We start from the raw sequence: 26228 nt of genomic DNA on the forward strand, positions 1-26228 counted from the left end.
TATTGACCGTTTGCAAAAGTTGAGGCGGCACTCTAACAGCTACTGTTTTTCGTCAATTTGTTTGCAATGTTCGTTACGTGATCTTTGACTTAGTCCGGACTATGGGATTTGTATTTTAGCTTGGTGCACACACACACACACACACACGCGTTCACTCGCGTGCACGCGCGCGCTCACACCGTGACACACACACACGCACACACACATGCCCTCACGCGGCACGCACGCATGGATTTCAGCTTGTGTGTGTCAGTCTAACATGTGAGTCAGTGTAGCGCTGTTCGTGGCTGTACGCGGCGTTTTTGCTGCGGCACTTAGTTTCTGGGAGTGTTTTAAAGCCAGTCTTACCCAAGATCGTGTTACACGCAAATACACGCACGCACACACTCACACACACACACACACACACTCACACACACAAACACACACAGACAGACACACACACACACTGTGACATTTGTTGCTGTTAGCTTTTTAATGGGAGGGAACGACCCACATTTCTCAGCAATCAAAAGAAAAGACGACCGTCCATCACAACTTGAGTGACATCCAAGACATAGGCCCCGCCCACCTCACTGAGTCGCGACGAGTCCCTGTGATTCTGAGTTATGAATTTAACACACTAAAGTTCAAGATTACCACAATAAAACATGGACTGTGCACTTGTCAAAATCCTTACTTGTGGTTGTTCTTTTATCCTGATTAGACAATGACCTCAACAAAGCAGTCGACCCTGAGCAAGGAAAGGACAGTGCGCAATGAAGAACCATCGATTCCAGAACAAGTAGTTGTGACCCCATGAAAAATTGCACCCCGTGACTTGCCCAATCTCTGCCCTAACAAAATAAAAGCATTCATCTAAAGCAACCTGACACACCCTGGGGCATTTTAGACGCATACATACTTCAGTTTCTTGTTTTTTTCTCTACATAAAGTCAACGAGAACGGCCCCTTTTGGGAACCGTGGAAAACTCCACACATTTACAAGGCACTAACTTTGACTCTCGCGCGAAATGCTCGAAATGAACAAGGTCAAGGCTGTACAAAAACAAAACAGCGCACTGCAGCCAGGAACTGGATTAGCGGCGGTATTTGTTTCGGCCCAACGGTTTTCAAATTAAGTTGTGCAACTAGGCGTTGTGACACAGCTTCTTTTGTGTTTCATCACATGACAGTGTTAAGCGAGAGTACTAGCGCACTCTTGCACGTGTGTCGATGACTTCGCTTTTCAGTGGCTCTGTGTTTTCGGAGGTGCACGGCTTTGCTGGCTGATGTCCGAACCGAAAGTCAAAATGGACGGCAAACCTGTTGTTGCGTGCCCTGTATGCTCCGCTAGGCAAGTCTTACTTATCCACTAGATTTGGAGGGAATAAAGTGAGAGGGACAGGGGGGGGGGGGGGTAAACTTGATACTAGTTAGAATTAAGCCTCGATACTTCTTGAACAGAACACTGAACAGGTCGGGTTAATGAATGACTCAGAATGTCAGTGCGAATACTTTTACGTAACCTTGATTGCTAAAATAAACATAGAGCATATACATTTAGTGTCTTCTCTCAATTTAAACTCGTATTGCAGTTTGCTCGTCGGACCTATGCTACCAGAAAAGCTTTTTAAAAAATTAATTTATTATTTCATTTTTCATTCAATATATTATTATAACTACACTACTAGTCCATCAAGCTCCAATTCAATAGACCTTTTCGGTATCTGAGCAGCTCTCGCGAGACACGCTTTGAACATCGCGAGAACTTCGAACCTTCGCTTGTGCAGCTCGCACGAGATCGCTGTACATACCGCATGCTTTGCTATGCTCTGAAGCTTGCGAGAGATTACGAGAGCTTGGAATACCGATAGGGTCTATTTAAACTTTTCTTTGCTTTAATTCATGCAGCCACCTACCAGCAGAAGGGGGCACGCTGAAAAATGGAGTGTATGCTGCTGACTGCCAGAACTGTGGCTTTTTCTTCAAGTTCAGTGCCAAACAACCAGCCAGTGGTTCTGTCACCTTTTCTGTTAATGGCACAAACTACACAGGTGTGTTCACCAGGGGCTTGCTCATTGCACACATTTTGGTGCGAATATTATGCAATTTTTATGTGTCGTATAATATATATCATATGCATTTTATCAATCCGCACAAAAATTCTGATTAGTATACATGTCAACTAAAGCAAATCGCTCAAAGTCTGTATATGTATTACAAAATGAGAGTGCTTGTCACTGTGTGTGTGTGTGTGTGTGTGTGTGCTATAGCAGTGTGTGCATTGTATGCGTGTGTGTGGGTGTGTTTATATTCCCTAAGACATTTTCCTGTAGCAGTTGTTACTTAATAAATAAGAACATCCATTTGCCACTGGCTTGTGTGAAGTTATATTTTCTTGAAAAGCACATGCATATGCTGATTTTGCTTTTCAGTTTTCTTAGTTTATTTATTTCTCTTTCATATCCAGTTGGCAATGAGTATGATCCGGCCACATCGCTGAACGAATACCTGCGCAGTTCAGGAGTTTCACGTGGCACCAAGCAGATGTGCGTTGAGGGAGGATGTGGCGTCTGCCTGGTCACTGCAAAGCTGTACAATCCACTGACAGAGACATACGCAGTGTACACGGTCAACTCGGTCAGTGAGCTCAACTTCAGTTTGGAATAACGTAGAACTTGCTTACTGCCCGTTATGCCGGTTGGCATGTAGGGCTGCAGGAATAACAGAACATCTTAGATTTACTTTTTAAATGTGAAAGCAAGATCTTTCAAGTATTTAGGTTTATTTGGACAATAAGCAGACACTCGACCAAACAAACACACACAGTCATCATACTACCACTTGTGTACATGCAGACATTCAAACACACACCACACTATGTGCACACATGCATGCACGCACGCACGTCAACTTTACAAAGTCTACTCGCTGCATGAAGCTTTGGCACTGAATTGTTTAATTAAAAAAAGGGTTTGCGAAGTCTTTGCCAAGTTAACTTTGGGCTTAATTAAGGGCAGCCTTAGACTTAGAGGAAAGCAAGCTCCAAACACACTGGTTCACCGTAATCCTTCTTATTCTCGTAGGTGCCAGGAGACTGTTTTCTCTATTTGGAGTGCTTACAAAAGTTGCATCCTTATTGTTATTTGATCCTGTAATTTGCGTTGTGCCTCATTTAATAATGGTTTCCATGTTTGGTGTTGTTTCACTCACTTAATAATACAGTGAAACCCCTCTTTTACGACCCCCCAATTTAAGAACTCCCCCCTTTCAAGACCCCCCAATTTAAGAACTCCCCACTTTAAAGACCCCCCAATTTAAGAACTCCCCCCTTTCAAGACCCCCCAATTTAAGAACTCCCCACTTTAAAGACCCCCCAATTTAAGAACTCCCCCCTTTCAAGACCAGACTTTCTGTTCATATAAACCTCTGTAAATTTACCTCCATTTTAAGACTCCCCCTTTTTAGGACCTGATTTTCTCAGATTTTGGGAGGTCTTAAAAGGGGGGTTCCACTGTAATGATTTCCATGTTTGGTGTTGTTTCAGTGCTTGGTGCAGCTGTACATGTGTGACGGTTGGGAGATGACCACCATTGAGGGGCTGGGCAACACACGGTCGGGTCTACACCCCATTCAGGAGCGACTGGCCACCTACAACGGCTCACAGTGCGGCTTCTGTAGCCCCGCCCAGGTCATGAATATGTATGGGTGAGTGAAGCGGTGCTGTCTTTTTAATTGCGTGGTCTGTGTCAACAGTACACTGTATGTCCCATCTTTTGAAGAATTCATCAGGCTTCTTATATGTCATCTTGTCATGGCATTTTGAATTTTTTCTGCTTATCCACCTCTTGATCAGTCTGTCAGGTTTGGTTTTTGTCAGTCTGTGGTAAGTCTCTCCATTTTCATCAGTTGGGGAAAGAAAAAATATTCATTTTTAACTAATACAAGTTTTGACTGTTGAGCTAGTCAGTTTACTTCATCATTTTGCTTGAGAATTGTAACAGCTTCAGTTGTGAATCTAAAGTACAGTAGTGCCTACAATGTTAGGCCACTCCAATGAGAGGAAACCTCCTAATAAAGCACACCTAGCTTCTGTTGTCCCTTTGTCTATTATCTTGACCAAAATATACTTGTCATGAAAATCCACCTGCAATGTAGGAACACCATTTTTACACCCCCGGTATAGGGGTGTGTATAGGTTTCGCTCGATGTGTTTGTGTGTTTGTGTTCGCATATAGATCTCAAGAATGAACGGACCGATCGTCACCAAACTTGGTGAACAGGTTCTATACATTCCTGAGACGGTCCTTACAAAAATTGGGACCAGTCAAACACACGGTTAGGGAGTTATTGGTGGATTAAGATTCTACAAGGACTTATAGAGTGACATATTAATGGTCAAAGGGAAATAACCTTCTCAGTTGGTGGCAGTGAGAATGGTTATTTCCCTTTGACCAACGGGGGTGTTTTTCCTACCTCGAAGGAATTTCTTGTTTTCATGGGTCCCAAAAATGTGTTTTTTATCTGCAGGCACCAATGTAGAATGTTTTCCTCTTTTTTCAAGCTGCATGTATTGCAATGATTGAAACCTAATTTATTACGTATGTCCATCGGATCTGTTTCAGGCTGCTGAAGGAGAAAGCCACACCTACCATGAAAGAAGTCGAGGACAACTTTGACACGACTATCTGCCGTTGCACAGGTGAGAATAATTGTTGTGATACAAATGTTACAGATAGATTGACTTTGCCATTTCATCTGCTATACTGTACCAGATTGCTTTTGCTTTAGGTGACATTACAATGTCTGCCTCCATTTACCATTCTTTTAGTCAAGCAGTATGTAAGAAATGTTAAGTCCTTTGTACTGGAAACTTGCATTCTCCCAATAAGGTAATATATTGTACTACGTTGCAAGCCCCTGGAGCAATTTTTTGATTAGTGCTATTTGTGAACAAGAAACAATTAACAAGTGGCTCTATCCCATCTCCCCCCTTTCCCCTATCCCATCTCCCCCCTTGCCCCGTCACGATATAACCTTGAATGGTTGAAAACGACGTTAAACACCAAATAAAGAAAGAAAGAAAGACCCCCTTCTTCTTCAGCGTTCCAGAAATTCTGGTTACGTGTGAGCTTGTTTGCCCATTTGGGTTCCCCACACTATACTCTGAGAGTATAGTCAGCTTCACTCCGCTGTCGTTGGGTAGGCATGCTGGGTATTTTCGTGTTTCCATAACCCACCGAACTCCGACATGGATTACAGGATCTTTTCTGTGCGCACTTGGTCTTGTGCTTGCGTGTACACACAAAGGGGGTTAAGTCACTAGCAGGTCTGCACATAAGTTGACCTGGGAGATCAGAAAAATCTCCACTCTTAACCCACCAGGCGGCAGCGACCGGGATTCAAACTCACGACCTCCCGATTAGGAGGCTGACGTCTTACCACTGCGCCACTTCGCCCGTCGGTGGAACCCCCAAACTCAGAACCCCCCCCCTCATATACCATTTAAACCATCCCCCATTTTAAGACCTTGCTATTTCAGACTTCCTGTTCATAACCTCTGAACATGCACCTCCATTCTAAGACCTGCTTTTTTCAGTTTGCGGTCTTATAAAGGAGGTTTCCACGTACTGTCGCTATTTTATTTTATATGGATTGATTCTTTTAATTTCTTTAGGCTACCGGTCAATTCTGGATGCCATGAAGTCGTTCTGTGTGGACGCTGATCCTGCACGCTTGCCTGGTGGACCTGTTGACATAGAGGTATGGTTATGTTGATTTTATGTCAGTTTAAGGAACAGATAAATGACGATTGAAAGGTTCATTTTTTCCCCTGAAGACCATCTTATATACATAAAACACCATAGCTCAATTTGTTTACATACGTTAATTAAGACTATCCTACCATTTGGACATAATTACAGTGGAACCCCCTTTTCAATACAATTCAATGCAATACAAAACAAGATAGGGTCTTTGAAGGGAGGTTCGTTCCACTGTACAGTATTTATTTTTTTATTTTGGCTTGTCAGTAAAATCTTTATCACATATTTTAGGCAATATGACTGCCTGTCTGCTTCAGACCAGACAAAAACAATTCTCTTAGCTCATGCGTTTTCTGTGTTCAAGGTCCCCGCTGGTTTTTAGAAACAAAATTCCATGACTTTTCCATGACTTTCCATGAGCCTCAATAACATTTTCCATGACTAGATCCACAGGTCGCCATTTTCGAACACGCAAACTTTTTACGTCTTGTCACTGCCAGTTTTGACACTGGCTTGCTTTGCACTGAATTTGAGTCTCCAGTTTCTACGCAGTCACTCTTCGACAAGCAAGTCAAGCATTTGCTACGCAGTCAGATTATCGGTAATGTTTGCTGGTCCTGTCATTTCACTAAACTGGACCAGCCACTGTTTGTATCCATCTGCACTTTCGTAAATTCCGTTTCGTAACCGTCACTGTGACTTGACGAACTGTCATTTTTTTCACCGCGATACACAGTTCATTGCGAAGATCTTCCTGGGTAATTCGTTCCAATTCCGCATACTTTTTGTTGTCAAGAAACAACTCGATAGAAAGTTTCAAACTCATCATCCTCCATCTTGCTTGTCGAAGCGCTAAAGTACTTCATCGATGCAAAACGAAAATCACCGCTGGCGTGCTAAAGGTTATTTTTTTTTTCTTTCTTATTTTTGTTAAATTCCATGACTTTCCATGGCTTGAATTGAAATTCCATGACTTTCCAGGCCTGGAAATAAAAAATCAAATTCCATGACTTTCCAGGTTTTCCATGACCTGTACGAACCCTGTGTGTTGCTTATGAATCTGTTGCAGATACAGTCTTGTACAAACCATACTAACTAATTATCAGTTATTCAGATCTAAGAAGTAAAGGGTGTTCTAAATAAAGGCGACATGACTGTGCAACAAATGAATGTGAGAGTTATAAGAGTTAAGTTTGATGATTTATGTTATCAGGACTTGGACAAGAAACTTTGTCACAAGAGCGGACAGCCCTGTTCAGGGGAGTGCCACGCTACGGACATCTCACAACATAAAGGGTCTGCCAACAGTGGCCAGCCCTGTTCAGGGGAGTGCCACGCTACGGACGCCTCACAACATAAAGGGTCTGCCAACAGTGGCCAGCCCTGTTCAGGGGAGTGCCACGCTACGGACGCCTCACAACATAATGGGTCTGCCAACAGTCATCCTGGCTGTGACGGTTCCGCACCACTGCACATCGTGTCCGCTAGAGCTCAGTGGTTTAAACCAACCGGCACGACAGATCTGTACGATCTGCTCCTCAAGCACCGTGACAGCAACTATCGTCTCATGTTTGGCAACTCAGGGTTTGGTAAGAAAAGATTCTTTTATAAGAGTTTTAATAGTACATGTACAGTTCTTCCCGTGTAAGCGATTCAGCTCACCATCCCGGTAGCTCAGTTGGTAGAGCACTGGACTTGTGATCGGAAGGTCGCAGGTTCGAATTCGGGCCGGGACGGACACGGGTCAACTTTATGTGCAGACTCAGAGACGGTATCCATGTTCCACCCCCGTGTCACTACTATCGCACGTAAAAGACCTTGGTTATTCTGCCATAAGTGCAGGTGGCTGAATACACATAAACACGCAGACACCTGGGTAGCGCGACTCCGTTGCTGCTAGCTTTCCACTGGGAGGAAGCGACCCGAATTTCCCAGCGATGGGACAATAAAGTAATGAACATGAACATGAACATGAACATATCTGACCACGCTTTTATATGTGATAAGGCTATCCCTATACTTTGGTTCAAACCACACAGCACGACAGATCTCTACGATCTGCTCAGCAAGCACAGGGACAACAACTATCGTCTCGTGTTTGGGAACTCAGGGTTTGGTAAGAACAGAACTTTTATTTTATTTATTTTGGCACATTCCTTATTGTGTAAACGATTCAGCTCATCATCTTATATCTGACCAGGCTTTTATGTATATGGTAAGACTGTCGCTCCTTCTTCTTCTTCTTCTTCTGCGTTCGTGGGCTGAAACTCCCACGTACACTCATGTTTTTTTTTTGCACGAGTGGAATTTTACGTGTATGACCGTTTTTTACCCCGCCATTTAGGCAGCCATACGCCATTTTCGGAGGAAGCATGCTGGGTATTTTCGTGTTTCTATAACCCACCGAACTCGGACATGGATTACAGGATCTTTTTCGTGCGCACTTGGTCTTGTGCTTGCGTGTACACACGGGGGTGTTCGGACACCGAGGAGAGTCTGCACACAAAGTTGACTCTGAGAAATAAATCTCTCGCCGAACGTGGGGACGAACTCACGCTGACAGCGGCCAACTGGATACAAATCCAGCGCGCTACCGACTGAGCTACATCCCCGCCCCGACTGTCACTCCACATTGACACATTCTAAAAATCAACAGCCTAGGTACGTGCTGTGTAGAGTGGGAATTTTTAATGGATTGATTTTACAATTTTCAATCATATATAATGTCCATAAGGCGTAATATTCATTACACATAAAGCACCCAGGTTGTTGATTGTTGTTATCTGTCCAAGTTTACGGATTGCCTTATTATATGTAAATACTAGTTGCCATGGAAATGGTGAGCTGAATCGTTTTTACAGGAAGAATTATATGTGCTTTTCAGCCCTGAAAGTCTCACATATGCTTCACTAGCCTTTGGCAAGTGCCTCTGAAATGTTACTATAGCCAACGTACATACAGTCCTGGCCTTCACTCGCATTTGGCAAGCAGATTTACGTTTTTACTCACCAGTTCATTGTTTCTGTTCGCTATTCAGGCCTGCTTTTAAAAAATTACAACAATTAAAATTCTTTTCAGCAGAGTTTGTCAGCAAGGAAAATGTTCAGGCAATTTTTGGTATTTTTGCCTTTTTTGTGTGTGTTTTAGGTGTCTACAAAGACATAGGACCGTGGATGTATGATGTCCTCATTGACTTAAGAGGGATCGGTGTGTTCTACAAAACTGAGGTAAATTGTCACGCTCACCAACACTTCTATAGTTTTCTTAATTTGATTGTTGATTTTGTCTTTTAATGAGATACAATATTGAGTGAACAAACGACGGGCGCAGTTGTGTGGTGGTAAGACATCAGAAGGTCGTGAGTTCGAATCCCGGCCGCGGCGGCCTGGTGGGTTAAGGGTGGAGATTTTTCCAATCTCCCAGGTCAACTTATGTGCAGACCTGCCAGTGCCTTATTCCCCTTCATGTGTACACGCAAGCACAAGACCAAGTGCGCACGTAAAAGATCCTGTAATCCATGTCAGAGTTCGGTGGGTTATAGAAGCACGAAAATACCCAGCATGCTTCCCCGGAAATCGGCGTATGCTGCCAGAATGGCGGGGTAAAAACGGTCATACACTTAAAAATTCACTCGTGCAAAAACACGAGTGTATGTGGGAGTTTCAACGCAGAAGAAGAAGAAGAAGAGTGAAGCGACCAAGTTATCTCTCCATGACCCTCCCATCCAAAAGAAATTCTCTGGCATCAAAAGCAAAGCAAAATTTCAGAATACATGAACCTCATAAACACAAATAATGGTGTCACGTAAAAGTTCTGTTATCTCTTGTGTATGTCTCCTTAGGAAATGACAAAGAATATCTAGAATAAAGTTTGCAATCGTGTGATGTGTATATAGGGTCAGTCACTCATACTGAATAGTGAGAGATTGTTTTTAATCAGCAGATAACAGTGAAGTTTGTGAGTTTATCAACTTATCAGAAAATGAATTACCATTAGAAAGCAGAGTATGACTGCCTTAATAGAGGGGGCTAAAACTGTCAAACACATTCATCGATTAGGAGCTTTTGTTTGTGAAGGGAGGAAACTCTTACCAAGATCACCGAAAATATTTGTTGTCTAAGGGAGGGAACTCGGTTATGTACGGTTGTAGGCATGCAATCTTTACAGTCAAAAAACGAAAGGAGCAATATTATCAAGATAAGACAATATTTGATCTCTAACTTTTGTCCTGTAAGAATGATTAAGAGGGTAAAAACTAGATTTTCTTACTTTAGCTTTTATTGTATATGGCATGTAATTCTGTGTGACCTTTTCACATCAATGTCCCCAAAGCAATATATTCGAATTTTACTTATTTATCTCCTTAATTACCAATGCAAAACATCGCTTAGATGTATTTTATTTCTTTGGCGCTCTTACAATCCTTGTGAGAGCAGGGAAGGCGAAAAAAACAAGCATAATTTACTACTTAATGTAGTCTCCAGCACAGTTGACATTAGTGATTCTAGCTGCAGTATGTTTTGAGAAATGCTTTTACAAAGAAGAAAGTAGAAATGTTTCCAATTTAATGTTGCATTCTAATGGAAAATAAAGTGTTGTTATTATTAGAAAAAAAAGTAAAGTTTGCCTCTGTGACGAAGCAAGACGAAGGAAATGATTTTTGATTTTCGCAAAAAGAAAGACACTGTCCATCCTGTAGTCATCAAAGGTGATGCGATTGAGATAGTCAGCGAGTACAAGTATTTAGGTGTAGCTGGCTTAATCATGTTGATGCTGTTTTTAAGAAGACGCAGTCAAGATTGTTTTTGCTGCGCAAGCTGAGATCGTTTCATGTGTGTAACAAGATGCTGTACATGTTTTATCAGAGTATGGTGTGCAGTGTGATGGTGTTTGCATCAGTGTGTTGGGGAGGGAATGCCACTGCAAGGGACACTGGCAGGCTGAACAGGCTGATAAAGAAAGCGAGTTCTACTGTAGGCCAGAGCCTTGACACCCTTGAAGTCCTTGTCGAAAGAAGGCTTGCCAGTAAGTCCAGAGCTATTCTGTTCGACCTAGGGCATCCCCTCCACGACGCACTGATGGATCTCCGCATCACACGGAACGCTCGGTTTCTCATGCCTAGGTGTCGAACGGAGCGTTTTCGGCGTTCTTTTCTTCCTGCAGCTGTGAGATATTTTAACAGCAACCGAGCCATTGTCCTGGCCACAGACTATCAGTGATGCCTTTTAAATGTACCTCTTAGTGATAGATTTAATATGATTTGATGACTGTTTGACCTTTGATCATAACTAGTGCTGTGATAATGAGCTCTAGCACAGTTGATGGTGTTGACACTATATTTTGCCCAATTGAGTCTAACTACCTGATGGCTAATCTACTGTGATACCTGTGATAACTGATGATGACTTTTATAATTATTAATTAATGACCTATATGTGCTGATGACCAATTTAATTTCCTTTGTTGGATCAATAAAATGTTATGAGTTATGAGTGACCGAGTCATATCAGCAAAATACCGTATTTTCCGGGTTACAAGGCGCTACAGCGCATAAGGCGCACCCCCTTCTTTTTAAACAAAATCCAGTCACCCATTGGGCGCAGGCCAGGGGGCCGATAGGGCGCACCAAAATTAAAAAAGTATACGGTAACAAACGGTCCAAGAATGAAAATAAGCCGCACATCAAAGGAAGAATACAGAGTGGAAATATGTGTTCTCTGTGTGTGCGGGGAGATCAAAGGCAGGTCCATTGTGATAGCTGGGTTGCCTTGTTTAGACACTGACCTTCTTCCCAGGGGTCAATGACCCAGTTTTTGCTATGAGAGGTGGTTCCCCTGTCATAGATCTGAGAGAGGAAACACTTCCTGCACCGGGGTCAGTGACCGAGTTTAACCTATGGGGCGGTCTCTTTGATGTCTTGAGAGAAAACTTGGCCAGGGTAGTACCTAGTAGCTGAAACATGCATTATCACAAGTTGTTTGACTGGTACTCAGGCGGTCTCTTTGATTTTTTTCGTATTTCATACACGGATTAGGCGCTTCGTTATACAAGACGCAGGGGTCAAACTCGAGGAAAAAAGTCGCGCCTTATGACCCGGAAAGTACGGTACTCGTAATGGGCAGAATATACATGCGCAGTGTCAGCGGCACAGACGACGCACAGCCTATTATTTATGCCGCGATAGGGATTATGACGAGTACTTGGCCTGTTTTCCTTTCATGCAACGTGTAGCGGGCTGGGATAATCTGCAGTGCGTCGTGGGTCCTGCTGAAGTTATATATGTGAGCGGAGCCTCTAAGGTTACAGCCCGGCTGTGCATGTATTGGTATTGTATTCCATTAAAGGGTTGATTACTTACATAGCCCCAAGCAGCATCAAAAGAAATATACAAATAGACAGACACCGGAACAAAAGTCTTTAAATTTATTTGCTAATGAAAGTATTCTCAAATTTTGTATCCCTTTGTCAATGAGTTGAATGGGTAACTCAGACTTGGAGAAGAAAGTATACATGAGAGAAAACCTTTATGCCACGAGGATGTGATCATGCATTAAACGTGTTACAAATAAATAGGGAACACAATGTTGAGAATTCAGAATCAGTTTCTCCCAGGCTTGGATGGGTTGAATCTTAAATGTATGCGTTTTTGTTTCAACTTTAATCAGCAACACCCTGCATGTACGTTTGTCATCCCCCCGCGGGCTAGGGGGAGTCCCATATTGGTTGGGACGAGAAAGAATTTACCCGATGCTCCCCAGCATGTCGTAAGAGGCGACTAACGGATTCTGTTTCTCCTTTTACCCTTGTTAAGTGTTTCTTGTATAGAATATAGTCAATTTTTGTAAAGATTTTAGTCAAGCAGTATGTAAGAAATGTTAAGTCCTTTGTACTGGAAACTTGCAGTCTCCCAGTAAGGTAATATATTGTACTACGTTGCAAGCCCCCGGAGCAAATTTTTGATTAGTGCTTTTGTGAACAAGAAACAATTGACAAGTGGCTCTATCCCATCTTCCCCCTTCCCCCGTCGCGATATAACCTTTGTGGTTGAAAACGACGTAAAACACCAAATAAAGAAAGTACGTTTGTCAGGTCTATCTTATTACAGTGGAAACCCCCTATTAAGACCCCTTCATTTTAAGACTCGCTCGCTTTTGAGACCCCCTCCATTTTAAGACCCTATTTTCTCAGATTTTCTGTTCATAACCTCTGTAAACTCACCCCCATTTTACGACTCCCTCCTTTTTGTTGGGGGTCTTAAAAAGGGGGTTAGATATTTAAGTGTAGAGTTCCTGCGGCGCAATCTGAAGATCTCATCAAGATCCGTGAAAGAGCAGGCGTACAAGGCCTTTGTCAGGCCTATCCTGGAGTACGCCTCGTCAGTATGGGACCCGCACACCCAGAAGAACATCGACAAGCTTGAGGCCGTCCAGAGACGAGCTGCCCGATTCGTCTGCAACCGCTACCAGAACACGTCAAGTGTCAGCCGGATGCTGGACTCCCTTGGGTGGCAGTCTCTGGAGGAGCGCAGGAAGCTTGCCCGCCTCTCGATGCTCTATAAGATCAAGAACAGCATCGTCCACTGTCCGGGCATCAAGTCGAAGCTGGCTCCCTTACCACCACGCCAGCGAAGAGGCCATTGCCAGCAGTTCGGCCTCATCACCTGCCGCACTCAGTATCGGAGTGCCGCTTTTCTACCCAGCACAGTGAAGGACTGGAACTCTCTACCAGCAGCTGTCGTCGAGGCCCGCACTGTCGACGCCTTTGTGTCGCGCGCCTCGCACTAAACCAGCAGCCACTGTGACTCATGTCCCCTCCCCCCCCATACTCCCCAACCTGTGAACTTTAATGGACTTTTGGATGCTGGAAACGCTGCTTTACTGGACTTGCGCAACATCCCATCAAGTGCCGAAATAATCACTACTGTTGATTGTGGGCAGTAATGGAAAGACAAGACAAAGACAAGTTTCCAAGTGTTTTTCAACTTAGTTGAATTTGTTTTGCAGATATCAGACGTGGTTTGTTTGGGGTCGAATGTTACTCTCACTAACATGCTGGAGTTTTTCGAGAGTAACGCAGACAACACTGATCTCCCGTACTTCACCGCTTTTGCTCGGCACATGAAGCAAGTGGCAACACACACCGTCAGAAATGTAAGTTATAGGTATCAGGCCTGGGAAAATGATACGCCTTTCGTCGTAAATACGACGAAGTCCTTTTCTAATTGTGTAAGAAAAGAGCCTCGGTGTGACCTTAAAAATGCTTAAAACGCAAAATGTTCCCGTCAGTACTCCCAAACCACTTTGACTCATTCCCAGGCCTGAGGTATACAGTGGAACCTGTTGATAACAACCTCCCATATGAGACCAGTGGTCATTACAGACAGGTGAACACTATGAAAATGTGACATTCATTTAGAGAAAAAAACACTTATTGGGGATCCTTTTGGGTGGTCGTTGTGTGCAGGTGGTCGTTAACGAAAGATGGTCGCCATGGCAGGTTTGACTGTACTACAAGAGCGACACTCAGGGGTGTTTTATGGATAGGAGAGGCACTCGTATTACATGAATACTGTAGCATTTAGATCTTTTCCAGGATTTATTTCATTTTAGGGCACATCTGCTGTAAATTTCTACCACAGTTTTTTTTTTTACATGAATGATCAGCTACATTTTTATTAAATCATTAGGTCAGTGGAGGTTTGAACAAGTGACATAACTCAATTTCTTGCTCAAGTATGTCCATTTCGGTAAAATGAATATAAAGATGTTATCAGTACATGTACACCAAAGAATTAATAATGAAGAACTAATGCAGGTTAGCTTATTAAAAGTGTGTATTTTTATGCACAAGCAGACTTTTGTATATGGTTGTGTGTGTTGGGGGGGGGGCGGGGGTGCGCATCCCTTGTTAATTATAGAAAACTGAAACAACAACTTCTTGCAGATTGCCAGCTGGGCAGGAAGCTTGATGCTGAAACACAAACACCCAGACTTTGTGTCAGACATCTTTACTCTGATGGAAACTGTTGACGCAATGCTACTAATAGGTCAGACAGCTTGTCTCTAAAGTCTTCTGCTTTTTTTCTATGCATGTTTGTTTGTGTGTGTGTGTGTGTGTGTGCATGTGTGTGTGTTTAATTTTTGAAACTGAACTTAAAACGTCCAAAAGGACCGAGTTCATGATTTTAAAGAAGAAAGAGTGTACTGTAATGTTTTTAACATTGCTTTGCTTCGTCTGACTGTGAGCACAATTTTCACTAACATTTTATATATTTTAAAAACATTTCTTTACCATTCTTTTCTTTTCTTATACAGGATCGGCAGATAGCTCTGAACAGCTGTACAACTTGACCGACTTTCTTGACCTTGACATGAAAGGCAAGGTCATCATTGCGGCGATGCTGCCAAAGTTCACTGATGGTGTCACTCACATCAACACTTTCCGTGTCAGCCAAAGACTGCAGGTAGGATTGCTGTTGGGATTAAAGTCATTGAATGGATGGATGGAATTGGATTGGTGGATTGATTGATTGGTGGATTGATTGATTGATTGATTGAATTTCTCAGATTTTGGAGGTCTTAAAAGGGGGATTTCACTGTACCTCCATTAATCAATCTGGAGAACTTAATTTTGCCTGCTGTTTGATTTCAGAATTCCCATGGCTACGTGACCGCTGGTTTCAACTTTAAGCTGGATGCCACCAAGAACTACACTGTGACAACCATCCCGAGGATTGTGTTTCAGGGCATCACCAGCACACTGGTATAGCATTGTCTCAAAACGAAAGTGATAAGAGTTGTCCGTCCCTGACATAGCCCGCGGCGCTGTCGGCGGGTAGTTCCGGTTGTTTTGTTTACGTCCAAAATGGCTGAACGAGAGAAGAAGATTAGTGGTGAAGGGAAACGTTACTGTGTCTGCTGTTCAAACTACGCGGGTAAAGAAGTTGAAGGACGGATTGTCATGCGGTTCCATTTTGCAAACACAAACCGGAACTACCTGCCGTTCCAGGGGCGCAGCTCTGTCCGACTATCGCGTTAGTTTCGAGACAGTGCTATAGCAGATACATTTCTATTTGAAAACATTTCATGTACATATTTAATGAGTTGCTTTAAAATCCTCCATGGCTGTAGCTTTGTTTGTTTGTTTTATATGGTTTTTGTGTGTGTTTTCTTGTTAAAAATGTGTTATTGGGTGTTGGAAAAAGATATTTGTTTTACTGTAAACAAATTGTGAAGACATAGGTTAGTCATTGCTTAAAGTTACATGGACGGTTGTTAAGAAGTTCTTTTTGTTAGTGGAGTAAGAAAACATCTGCAACTTTAAAACTTCCACTTATATTTATTAATTAGATCAGTTATTGATATTAAGGCACCAAAATATTCTTGTGCTTGCGTGTACACACAAAGGGGGGTTAAGTCACTAGTCTGCACATAAGTTGACCTGGGAGATCGGAAAAATCTTAGTCCTCGATTACAATGCTGTTCAGCTGAGTCTTTTGTAATACCTTCTGTGTGTTTTGCATGTGTTCTAGAACCGAGCCACCAAAACTGAGAGCTTTCTGAGTGGAAAAGCACTGGGAGATGCTGCCGTTCTGAAAGGTATGTGCAGCATGTGTCTTCAAAGTTATTCAACACTTCGAGTTGGAAAGAAGGTGATGACTGTCAAACTCAGGTTAAAATCAAATAACATAGAATAAGAACATTTTATTATACATATCTACAAAGGAAAACTGATGCCTGACTCTACAATAATCTGCACAACATCAGGTCTCAAAAGAGAAAAAGGTCTTTAAAGTGGTCAATACGGAAGAAGGGAAAAAGTGAGGTTTCAAAGAGAAGGGGTCTTCTTCTTCTTCTTCTGCGTTCGTGGGCTGAAACTCCCATGTACACTCGTGTTTTTTGCACGAGTGGAATTTTTACGTGTATGACCGGTTTTTTCCCCGCCATTTAGGCAGCCATACGCCGTTTTCGGAGGAAGCATGCTGGGTATTTTCGTGTTTCTATAACCCACCGAACTCTGACATGGATTACAGGATCTTTTTCGTGCGCACTTGGTCTTGTGCTTGCGTGTACACACGGGGGTGTTCGGACACCGAGGAGAGTCTGCACACAAAGTTGACTCTGAGAAATAAATCTCTCGCCGAACGTGGGGACGAACTCACGCTGACAGCGGCCAACTGGATACAAATCCACCGCGCTACCGACTGAGCTACATCCCCGTCCCAGAGAAGGGGTCAATTAACTTTACTTTTACCTACTTACTGCCCGTTATGCCGGTTCGGATGTGGGGCAGTAACAAAGGACCTCCACTCCTCTCTGTTCTGGGCCAGTCTCTGGATGGTACCCCACGTTTGGTTCAAGGTCTTCAGTTCTCCTTCCATAGTTCGTCGCCAGGTGTTCTTGGGTCTGCCTCTTTTTCGCTTTCCCTCTGGTGTCCAGTGAAGAGCAGTCCTGCAGGTGATACTATCCTGCTCTCTTCGCATGACATGCCCAATCCATTTTCACCGCCTTGTGCGAAGGGGTCCATTGAAGGGGTCTTAAAAAGGGAGGGGGGGGGGGGTGTCCATGGTGTACCTAAATGATGTGAGTACCGCCTGTACTTTCAGGGGCCCTAGACATGTTGGGTGCAGAGCTGAACCCAAGCAGTGACCCTGTGCTGGCCAGCCCAGAGTATCGCCGGACACTGGCCCAGGCTCTCTTCTACAAGGTCAAAGATGGCGCTGCTGTGCTAGTGACTCAACCGCCCATTTTGCAAACTTGTCATATCATGCTGCTTGATATACAATATAACCCCCTTTCAAGACCTACCCAAATCTGAGAAAATTGGGTCTTAAAAAAGAGGGAGTCTTAAAATGGGGGTAATTTTACAGAGGTTTATATGAACAGAAAGTCTCAGAAAACAAGGTCTTAACAAGTCGCGTAAGGCGAAAATACAACATTTAGTCAAGTAGCTGTCGAACTCACAGAATGAAACTGAACGCAATGCAACGCAGCAAGACCGTATACTTGTAGCATCGTCAGTCCACCGCTCATGGCAAAGGCAGTGAAATTGACAAGAAGAGCGGGGTAGTAGTTGCGCTGAGAAGGATAGCACGCTTTTCTGTACCTCTCTTCGTTTTAACTTTCTGAGCGTGTTTTCAATCCAAACATATCATATCTATATGTTTTTGGAATCAGGAACCGACAAGGAATAAGATAAAAGTGTTTTTAAATTGATTTCGAAAATTTAATTTTGATCATAATTTTTATATTTTTAATTTTCAGAGCTTGTTTATAATCCAAATATAACATATTTATATGTTTTTGGAATCAGAAAATGATGGAGAATAAGATGAACGTAAATTTGGATCGTTTTATAAAAAAAATAATTTTTTTACAATTTTCAGATTTTTAATGACCAAAGTCATTAATTAATTTTTAAGCCACCAAGCTGAAATGCAATACCGAAGTCCGGGCTTCGTCGGAGATTACTTGACCAAAATTTCAACCAATTTGGTTGAAAAATGAGAGCGTGACAGTGCCGCCTCAACTTTCACGAAAAGCCGGATATGACGTCATGAAAGACATTTATCAAAAAAATGAAAAAAAACGTCTGAGGATATCATACCCAGGAACTCTCATGTCAAATTTCATAAAGATCGGTCCAGTAGTTTAGTCTGAATGGCTCTACACACACACACAGACAGACACACAGACACACAGACACACATACACCACGACCCTCGTCTCGATTCCCCCCTCTATGTTAAAACATTTAGTCAAAACTTGACTAAATGTAAAAAGGAGGAAGTCTAAAATTGGGGTTCCACTGCAGCACAGCCTTGGTTGAGAAAAACCCTGCTTTTGAAAAATTCTTAATGGATAATAAGTGATAGTGACATTTAACATTTTAATAAGGCATTCAACTTTTTGTTTTTTGTTTAACGCCCAGCCGACCACGAAGGGCCATATCAGGGCGGTGCTGCTTTGACATATAACGTGCGCCACACACAAGACAGAAGTCGCAGCACAGGCTTCATGTCTCACCCAGTCACATTATTCTGACACCGGACCAACCAGTCCTAGCACTAACCCCATAATGCCAGACGCCAGGCGGAGCAGCCACTAGATTGCCAATTTTAAAGTCTTAGGTATGACCCGGCCGGGGTTCGAACCAACGACCTCCCGATCACGGGGCGGACGCCTTACCACTAGGCCAACCGTGCCGGTACGCATTCAACTGCTATTAACAAGCAGGGCCGGACCCAGGGGGGGGTTCCAGGGGTTCCGGAACCCCACCCCTGGAAAAAGCATGTACCTTGCTTTGACTTTTACTAGTTTTAGCACCAAAACAATGCTGCTCTTAACCCTCAAAACAAGGCCCAGAATGCACCAGATTGCACAGATTTTAACTGTTTTTCAAAAATTTTCAGGGGGAGCATGCCCCCGGACCCCCCTTGTGGCCTTCGCCACTTCGCTGATTTGCCCCCCCAAAAAAGGAGGAACCCCCCCCTTACAACTCATTTGGTCCGGCCCTGACAAGTACCAAGTGGCACCCATGAATACTGATTACTCTTTCAAGATGTCGCGTTCTGCCAGGCATCAGGATGTATTGAATGCCGCCTGTGCATGGTTAGTCAAATAATAGTCAAATGATATTTCTGCCAGTGGGTCAAAACAGCTGATGTTTTATTTCTTGTGTTTCCATTGGATAATTGGTAAAACACAATTTTCATAGCTGAAATTGCCTTTACAACTCCTGCCTATTGATGGCAGAAACTTTTTGTTTCTTCAAAATTAGATAGGAATGAAGTGACATTTTTGGCTCTGGAAGCTATCATTGTTTTTGAAAGTGATAGTTCAAGCTCATGATGGGATAACTTTTTGCTGATTGATTGATAGATTGATTAATAGATTAATTGATTGATTTTGATTGATTATAATAATAATAATAATAATAAATGAGCATTTATATAGCGCAACATCATAACTTTACAATTATGCTCTTTGCGCTTGACACATTTAAAATTAAAACACAGTTATACAAGCATTTACATCTACATTCATAGTCAACAACGCTTAATTAAAAGCATACACCATCAAACATACATTACACAAAATTCTTCCACTAACTAAGTAATAAAAACATGAATAAAATAGGTAGTGAAAACAAGGAAATACCAGCTGAATACCCTTAATCAAACAGAACATGTTATCAACAATTCTGAAAACAGCCCTTGATGTTTATATACATTATCACATTATCACTAAAACAACAAATACACTACATGTAGCCTACTGATGGACTGAGAAAAACAAAATCAGGGGTTGTATTTCTTGAAGAGGTGTGTTTTAAGTGCTCGTTTGAATGCTTGGGGTGACTGAGAGTGGCGGATGTGAAAGGGGAGAGAATTCCATTGTGTGGGTGCGCAGAAAGTAAAAGTGCGTTGTCCGTATGTTTTGGTTTTGGTGTGTGGAATGGTAAGGATGCGACAGTCAGAAGAGGCATTGATGGATGGATGGATGGATTGGTTGGTCGATGGATGGATGGATGGATGGGTGGGTCGATTGATTGATTGATTGATTGATTGATCTATTGATTGATTTTTGGTTGATTGATTGATTGATTGGTGGATTGATTTTTGAATGTTTTACACTTATTTATTTGTATTTACTTCTTTTTTTTTAACAGTTCGTGCTGCAAGTGTGCCCAAAAGCAGTGGACCCTGTGTTTGCCAGTGGTGGGTCAGAGTTGGAACGACCAGTATCGTCTGGCATTCAGACCTACGGCACACACAAGGATGAGTATCCTTTGACGGAACCCATGGCCAAGCGAGCTGCCATTTATCAGGTAAAATTAATGTTCACCTTGTTTTTGTTTACAGGGGAGGAAGAGGAATGGGGTCGAGGATAGGGCGTGGTAGCGTGGTGTGCTACAGGTTATGTGTGTCAGGGTCTGCATGGGTCTGTGTGTGTTTGAGAGAAGGAGAGAGAGTGGTTGTTTTATGCAAAAGGTCATTTCTAATGCGCGTGTGTGTGTGTGTCAGTGTGTGTGTGTGTGAGGGAGAGGGAGACAGATTTGTTTCATGGTATGTGTCTGCACATATGCATTTTTCTGTGTTAATTAGTGCATGTGTTTTCACATTCACTTTTTAAATAACATGTGTATGATCACAGACTACTGGTGAGCTACGTTTCCTGGCTGATGAGCGTCTTCTTCAAGATGAAGTGTATGCTGCCTTCGTCATCAGTGATGTCGGCAATGCCAAGCTTGATTCCGTTGATGCCTCTCCTGCTCTTGTAAGTACAGTAGTACCTCTCTTGTAACACCACCAATAATCAGAGAAAATCAGTTCTTTAAAGGTGTTCACTTGAAAGAATTGATTAAACAAAAACAGCAATATCAGAAGAAAAAAATTAAAGCAGAAAAGAAGAAAACAGGTGTAACACTGTTTGCATAATTTGTGTAGTTGCTGTGTCCTGAAACATTTAAAAAGAACGTTCTCCTTGTTTCCAAATGACAGAAAATGACAGGTGTTTACAAGTTTATATCCGCGGAGGACTTCCCACCCGAAGGAGAGAACAACTTCATGCCATCGTCTACTTATGGTGTCAAAGAAGAGGTAAGAGCTAGACTTTATCTTGCGCCTTGAAAATCCTTTATTTTATTTTATTAGATTGTGTTTTGAAAATAAAGAACGTCATGAAAGACGAACAGCAAAATATGAAAGATTACAATGCTTCTTTCAATGTGTAATTTGCAATTAGATCACTCTTGAGCCCTATGTAAGCGCCCAGAGTTTCAAAACTGATTATAGAAAGAATTAAGGGGGGGGGGGGTGGGGTATCCTTCCCAGGAGAGTCCACCTGCATTGTAGGAACAGATTTGCAATGGCCAAAGAATCGGTGTCTGCTTATGAGAGCGACAGCTGAGTAGCTTACTATGGTCCCTGGTATAAATACATAGTGTGAGTAAACCAAACGAGCTATGTCCAGCAGTGGCTTTGTAAGTCTATGGATTAATTAGAATTGGGGTTTTGATGCCATTTTTGTTGTTGTTTTAGTTGTTTTGCTTATCTTGAGTTTGTTTGTTTGCTTTTCTTTTCACACAGATTTTCAGCAGTGGCAATATTCTGTACGCTGGACAACCCATTGGGCTGATTGTTGCCAGTGAGTGCACACATTCTCATTAGTTCTACCATAGATCTATTTCTTAATCAGTCAGGCGGTCTGCTTTAAAATGAGTTGTTCATTTCCTACTTTTTTCATGAGCTTTTGGGTGTACTGGAGAAAAATACCCTCTGGTATATATGGACTTTGCCCTTTGGGAGAGCCGTGTTTAAGAGAGAGAAAGAGGGATCTTGTTTGTGTGTGTGCGCGCGAAGGTGTGTGTGTGTGTGGTGCGCATACATTCACACATGCATCTGTCTGTCTGTCTGTCTGTCTGTCTGTTTGATGTATAAGCGAAACATGAAAGGAGGGAGGGGGGGGTCTTGGTCTTGGTCTTACCATTTAAGATAATGACACTGCATGGTTCATGCATCTCCTAGCAGTTGGGTAAGATTAATTGTGTCTATTCCTCGCGCCAGAGAAGTTTCAGTCCCTTGATATATTTATTTTATATATAAATACGGTAACATCCCTGAATGCTGCATTGGTTAGGAATGGAAATGTATAACCTTTTTCCCCGGAAAGCGGCGTATGGCTGCCTTAAAATGTCAGGGTACAAAACAGTCATACACATAAAAACCAACTCGTGCAGAAAACAAGAGTGTATGTGGGATTAAATAACATATTCTTACTACAACTCACATAAATAGCATTAACTTCAGTTTGATGCGTAAGACATTGAAGTACTAACCCTGGAAACAGGGGGAGGTAACCCCCAAATCAAAACAAAACCTTGACAACAAGGCCCTGGTAGTTACCTCCCCTCACCGGTAGCCCGCGCATGCGCGGCACATATCACCGGCAAACTCATTCCCTTCTTCAACACCGTGCTGTACAGACGTGTTGGTACTTGCTGGGCTTTTCAGCCTTGGGTCTCCTGTGAGGACGACCTTTTGACCCTGGTTCATCTTGCTAGCTGTTGGTGAGATCTTTCTGGTTTACAACGTTTGTTTATGGTACTGTTCACTTGTGAAAATGTCTTTCTCCGTTTCTCGGAGTTTGTTTTGGTTTTCACTTGGGCGGGAGAGAGCTGTTGCTCTCTCAGACATGTTTTGTCTCTCCCGCTGAGCAGTTATTTTGTTGTTCAAGCCTAGTCTAGTGACTTATCTGTAACGTTTTCTTGTTATAGCTTGTGCCGCCATTTGCATTTGTTGGTAAATGGCGTCGTACTTTGTGCTCCGTCTTACGGAGTCGTTCTGTTTACACGGATTTTACTGTAGTGCTGCCAGGCGGGTGACTTTTGTTTTCCCGCCTAGCAGTTATTTTGTTGTTCAAGCTTAGTCTAGTGACTTATCTGTAACGTTTTCTTGTTATAGCTTGTGCCGCCATTTGCATTTGTTGGTAAATGGCTTTGTACTTCGTGCTCCGTCTTACGGAGTTGTACTTTTAACTCGGCGACTATTACTGTAGTGCTGCCAGACAGGCGACTTTCGTTTCCCTGCTGAGCAGTGTGTTCTTTCGTTAAGCTTAAGTCTAGTGACTTACTCCTTACAGGCTTGGTTGAGCTTGCGCCGCCTTTGTTCGTGTTATGTTAAAGCTTGTTCTCCGTTCTCGGAGTTGTAGTTTCAACATGGCGGTCTTTAGCGTTAGCTCTGTCGGGCAGGGTACTTTGTTACCTGCTGAGCAGTTTGATCTGTTGTGTAAGCTTAGGTCTTATGACTTATCTTTTACAGATTATTTTGTCTTTACCTGTGCCGACCTTTGTGTGTTGGTATTCTGTTTTTTACTACATGTCTCCGTCTTGACGGAGTTCTAGTCGTCAACATGGCGGACTTGCGTTGTGACGTGCCGCCATTTGCATTATTTTTTCTGCCGGTTGTTGAACTTTTGGCTCCGTTTTCTGGAGTTTTTTGTTGCTTCAACCTAGTGTAGGCAGTGCCCGGTGTTACGGGTGCATGCCGCCATTTGCATTTTAGTATTTTGTAATTATTTTTGCGAAATTTTCGATCCTGTGAGCAAGGAGTCGTTGCGTGTTTCGTTTGATCCTCCTGCTAGCTTGCCCGTTTTGTCGCCGCAGGAGAAAGAGACCCAGGCGGTCTCGCGCGATGAATTGTTTGCTCTTTTTTTCTACTTTCTAGGATCAAATGAGGGAGATGCTGGCAACTGACAGGGGTGTGTCTTCCTCCACCATTCCAGCTTTGCCTCCAGGGGTTGGCAACGCTTCCTCTTTGTCGAGGATTGTTCTTTCCGCTACGATTACGTCGGCGGACGTTGCTGTTCCTCAGCTTTCGGCTTCGGCCGATCAGGTACGTGTTCATGGAAGTTCGGGGTGTTCGGCGCAAATGCGTGCTGCTCATCTCGACGGTTATTCCACCCTTGACGCTGGGGCCGGTACGTCCGGTCCCTCGTACTCGGGTTCAACTGCTTCGGCAAAGGGATTTCCGGCCACAGGATTTCTTCCGAGAGATCGTGGCACTTTCATTTTGTTACCATCGACTTCCGGTTCACAGCCTACGGGGGTTCCGGTCGTTGGTGGTAACGGCAATCCGTTTCCTGCCTACGCTTCCGCTGAGGCGGTTGCGGACGGTGGGGGACAGGTTGGGTCAGCTTCCGGGTAAAGCACAGGTGTGTTCCGGTCGCCTTCCCTTCCGGATTGCCAGCTACCGCTGGTTCCGGTCCGCCGGTTCCGGGGTAGACTTTTGGAAGTTTGGGGCACTCAGCACACGAGCGTGTTGTTTGTCTCGACGGTTATTCCACCCTTGACGCTGGGGCTGGTACGTCCGGTCCCTCGTACTCGGGTTCAACTGCTTCGGCAAAGGGATTTCCGGCCACAGGGTTTCTTTCGGGAGATCGTGGCACTTTCAAATCGTTACCATCGACTTCCGGTTCACAGCCTACGGGGGTTCCGGTCGTTGGTGGTAACGGCAATCCGTTTCCTGCCTACGCTTCCGCTCAGGCGGTTGCGTACGGTGGGGGACAGGATGGGTCAGCTTCCGGGCGGAGCACAGGTGTGTTTCCGGTCGCCTTCCCTTCCGAATTGCCAGCTACCTCTGGTTCCGGGCAATGGTAGCAGCTCGGCTTTGCCGGTCCTCCTTGGTGTGGTTACACAGGGTTCCGTTACGGCGAGTTCATCAGTTCCGTTGCGGGGCAATGATGGTTCCGGTCATGATCGGGCTTCATCAGACATCTTTGTTGATGATGTGGATGTTGTCGAGGATTGTGATGACTCTTCCGAGGCGGAACACAACTTTCGAGTTGAGAGGAGGTTCTTGCGCGCGCTGTATGCCGCCGCTGAGGTTACCTCTCGATACTTTGCAGAAGGGGTAACAACTTCGTCTTCTCGTTTAGCGGCACCACCTTTCGCATTTGGCGATTTCTAGGGTGACAATGAGACTAGCGTTCACTTCCGGTTTCGGGAGTCGCCCTCTGTAGCCTATGAGATGGCTAAGGTGTTGAGTTCCGGTGCTGTTAGCATCTTTCCTCTGTTCACTGCTCATGGGGATGTGTCGGAGTCTGTTCAGCCATGGCTGGCTTCTCCGAGCAATTGTTCTCGCACGTCGTCTTTCATGCTTCGTAACCAAAGCTGAACGGGAAGCCCAATCATTCTTTTGATCCTTTTGCACTTCCGAGTTCCCCGCTTCAGGTCACTCCTGCGTTGGGGGACAATCATTTACGGCTTCGGCCAATGATGGTTCTGGGAACAAGGACTCTTTGCCTAGTAGGCTTCCAATGTCAACCCTTTGGGTTTCAGGTTGTTGGTGGTTTTGGTATCCCGTCTCTCACTTCTGTTTTCGGAGTGAAGGACTGTACGCATTAGCATCAACCCACACTGTCAAGGTGTTGCGGGTGTTTTGTACTAGGGATTTTGCCTTTTTCTGGTTCGTTTTTTTTGACGTTCCAGGTAATCGTAGCACTTTGTTCTTGCCTGTCCGCAACTTCTGATGTCAACCCTTTGGGGTCCAGGTTGTTGGGAGCAGTGATGCCGTGTATCTTACTTCCTGTTCTGCTGCGGCTGTTTAGGATGGTAAGGTTTTGTACGTGATGGCATCTATGATTACTGTTTGCGTAGGTCCCCGCGTCTGACTTTTAGTCTCTCAGCGGATCAGACGCGTTCTGGGTTTTCGGCCATATTCAGGGTGTTTCTTGATTGGCGGCGAAATTTATTCCGGATTTTTCTTAAGGATGCTCCTTAGTTCACGACAGCTGTCGGTTTTTGAGCGTTCATCGTTTTTGTCCTCTCGAGGAGGTTGTTCGGACTTTCTTGTGACTTCCTCTGTTTGACAAGAAGCGTCTGAAGTCAGTTTGGGGGCAACATGACGGCCGGTTTCGGCGACTTTGTCTTACCTACGGGTAGCGACGGTCCAGTTCATAGTCATAGTCATTCATTGGTGCT

At 43.7% G+C, this 26228-nt stretch overlaps 1 protein-coding gene across 1 annotated transcript in view; it reads left to right on the plus strand.

Annotated features, from left to right (window-relative positions):
* Positions 1-1292: 1292 nt before the first annotated feature.
* LOC138970186 (uncharacterized) overlaps positions 1293-26228 on the plus strand; it is a 48691-nt gene continuing 23755 nt past the window's right edge. The window contains exons 1-18 of the mRNA XM_070342680.1: positions 1293-1336; positions 1894-2036; positions 2453-2622; positions 3530-3690; positions 4608-4684; positions 5660-5745; positions 6961-7336; positions 8895-8974; positions 13751-13897; positions 14691-14793; positions 15062-15210; positions 15399-15509; positions 16279-16345; positions 17353-17453; positions 20418-20576; positions 20903-21025; positions 21250-21348; positions 21838-21895. Coding sequence (XP_070198781.1) covers positions 1293-1336; positions 1894-2036; positions 2453-2622; positions 3530-3690; positions 4608-4684; positions 5660-5745; positions 6961-7336; positions 8895-8974; positions 13751-13897; positions 14691-14793; positions 15062-15210; positions 15399-15509; positions 16279-16345; positions 17353-17453; positions 20418-20576; positions 20903-21025; positions 21250-21348; positions 21838-21895 — 2254 coding nt within the window. The remainder of the gene's footprint in view (positions 1337-1893; positions 2037-2452; positions 2623-3529; positions 3691-4607; positions 4685-5659; positions 5746-6960; positions 7337-8894; positions 8975-13750; positions 13898-14690; positions 14794-15061; positions 15211-15398; positions 15510-16278; positions 16346-17352; positions 17454-20417; positions 20577-20902; positions 21026-21249; positions 21349-21837; positions 21896-26228) is intronic.

The sequence above is a fragment of the Littorina saxatilis genome, linkage group LG7 (assembly GCF_037325665.1).
Source record: "Littorina saxatilis isolate snail1 linkage group LG7, US_GU_Lsax_2.0, whole genome shotgun sequence".
NCBI classification, from domain to species: Eukaryota; Metazoa; Mollusca; class Gastropoda; order Littorinimorpha; family Littorinidae; genus Littorina; species Littorina saxatilis.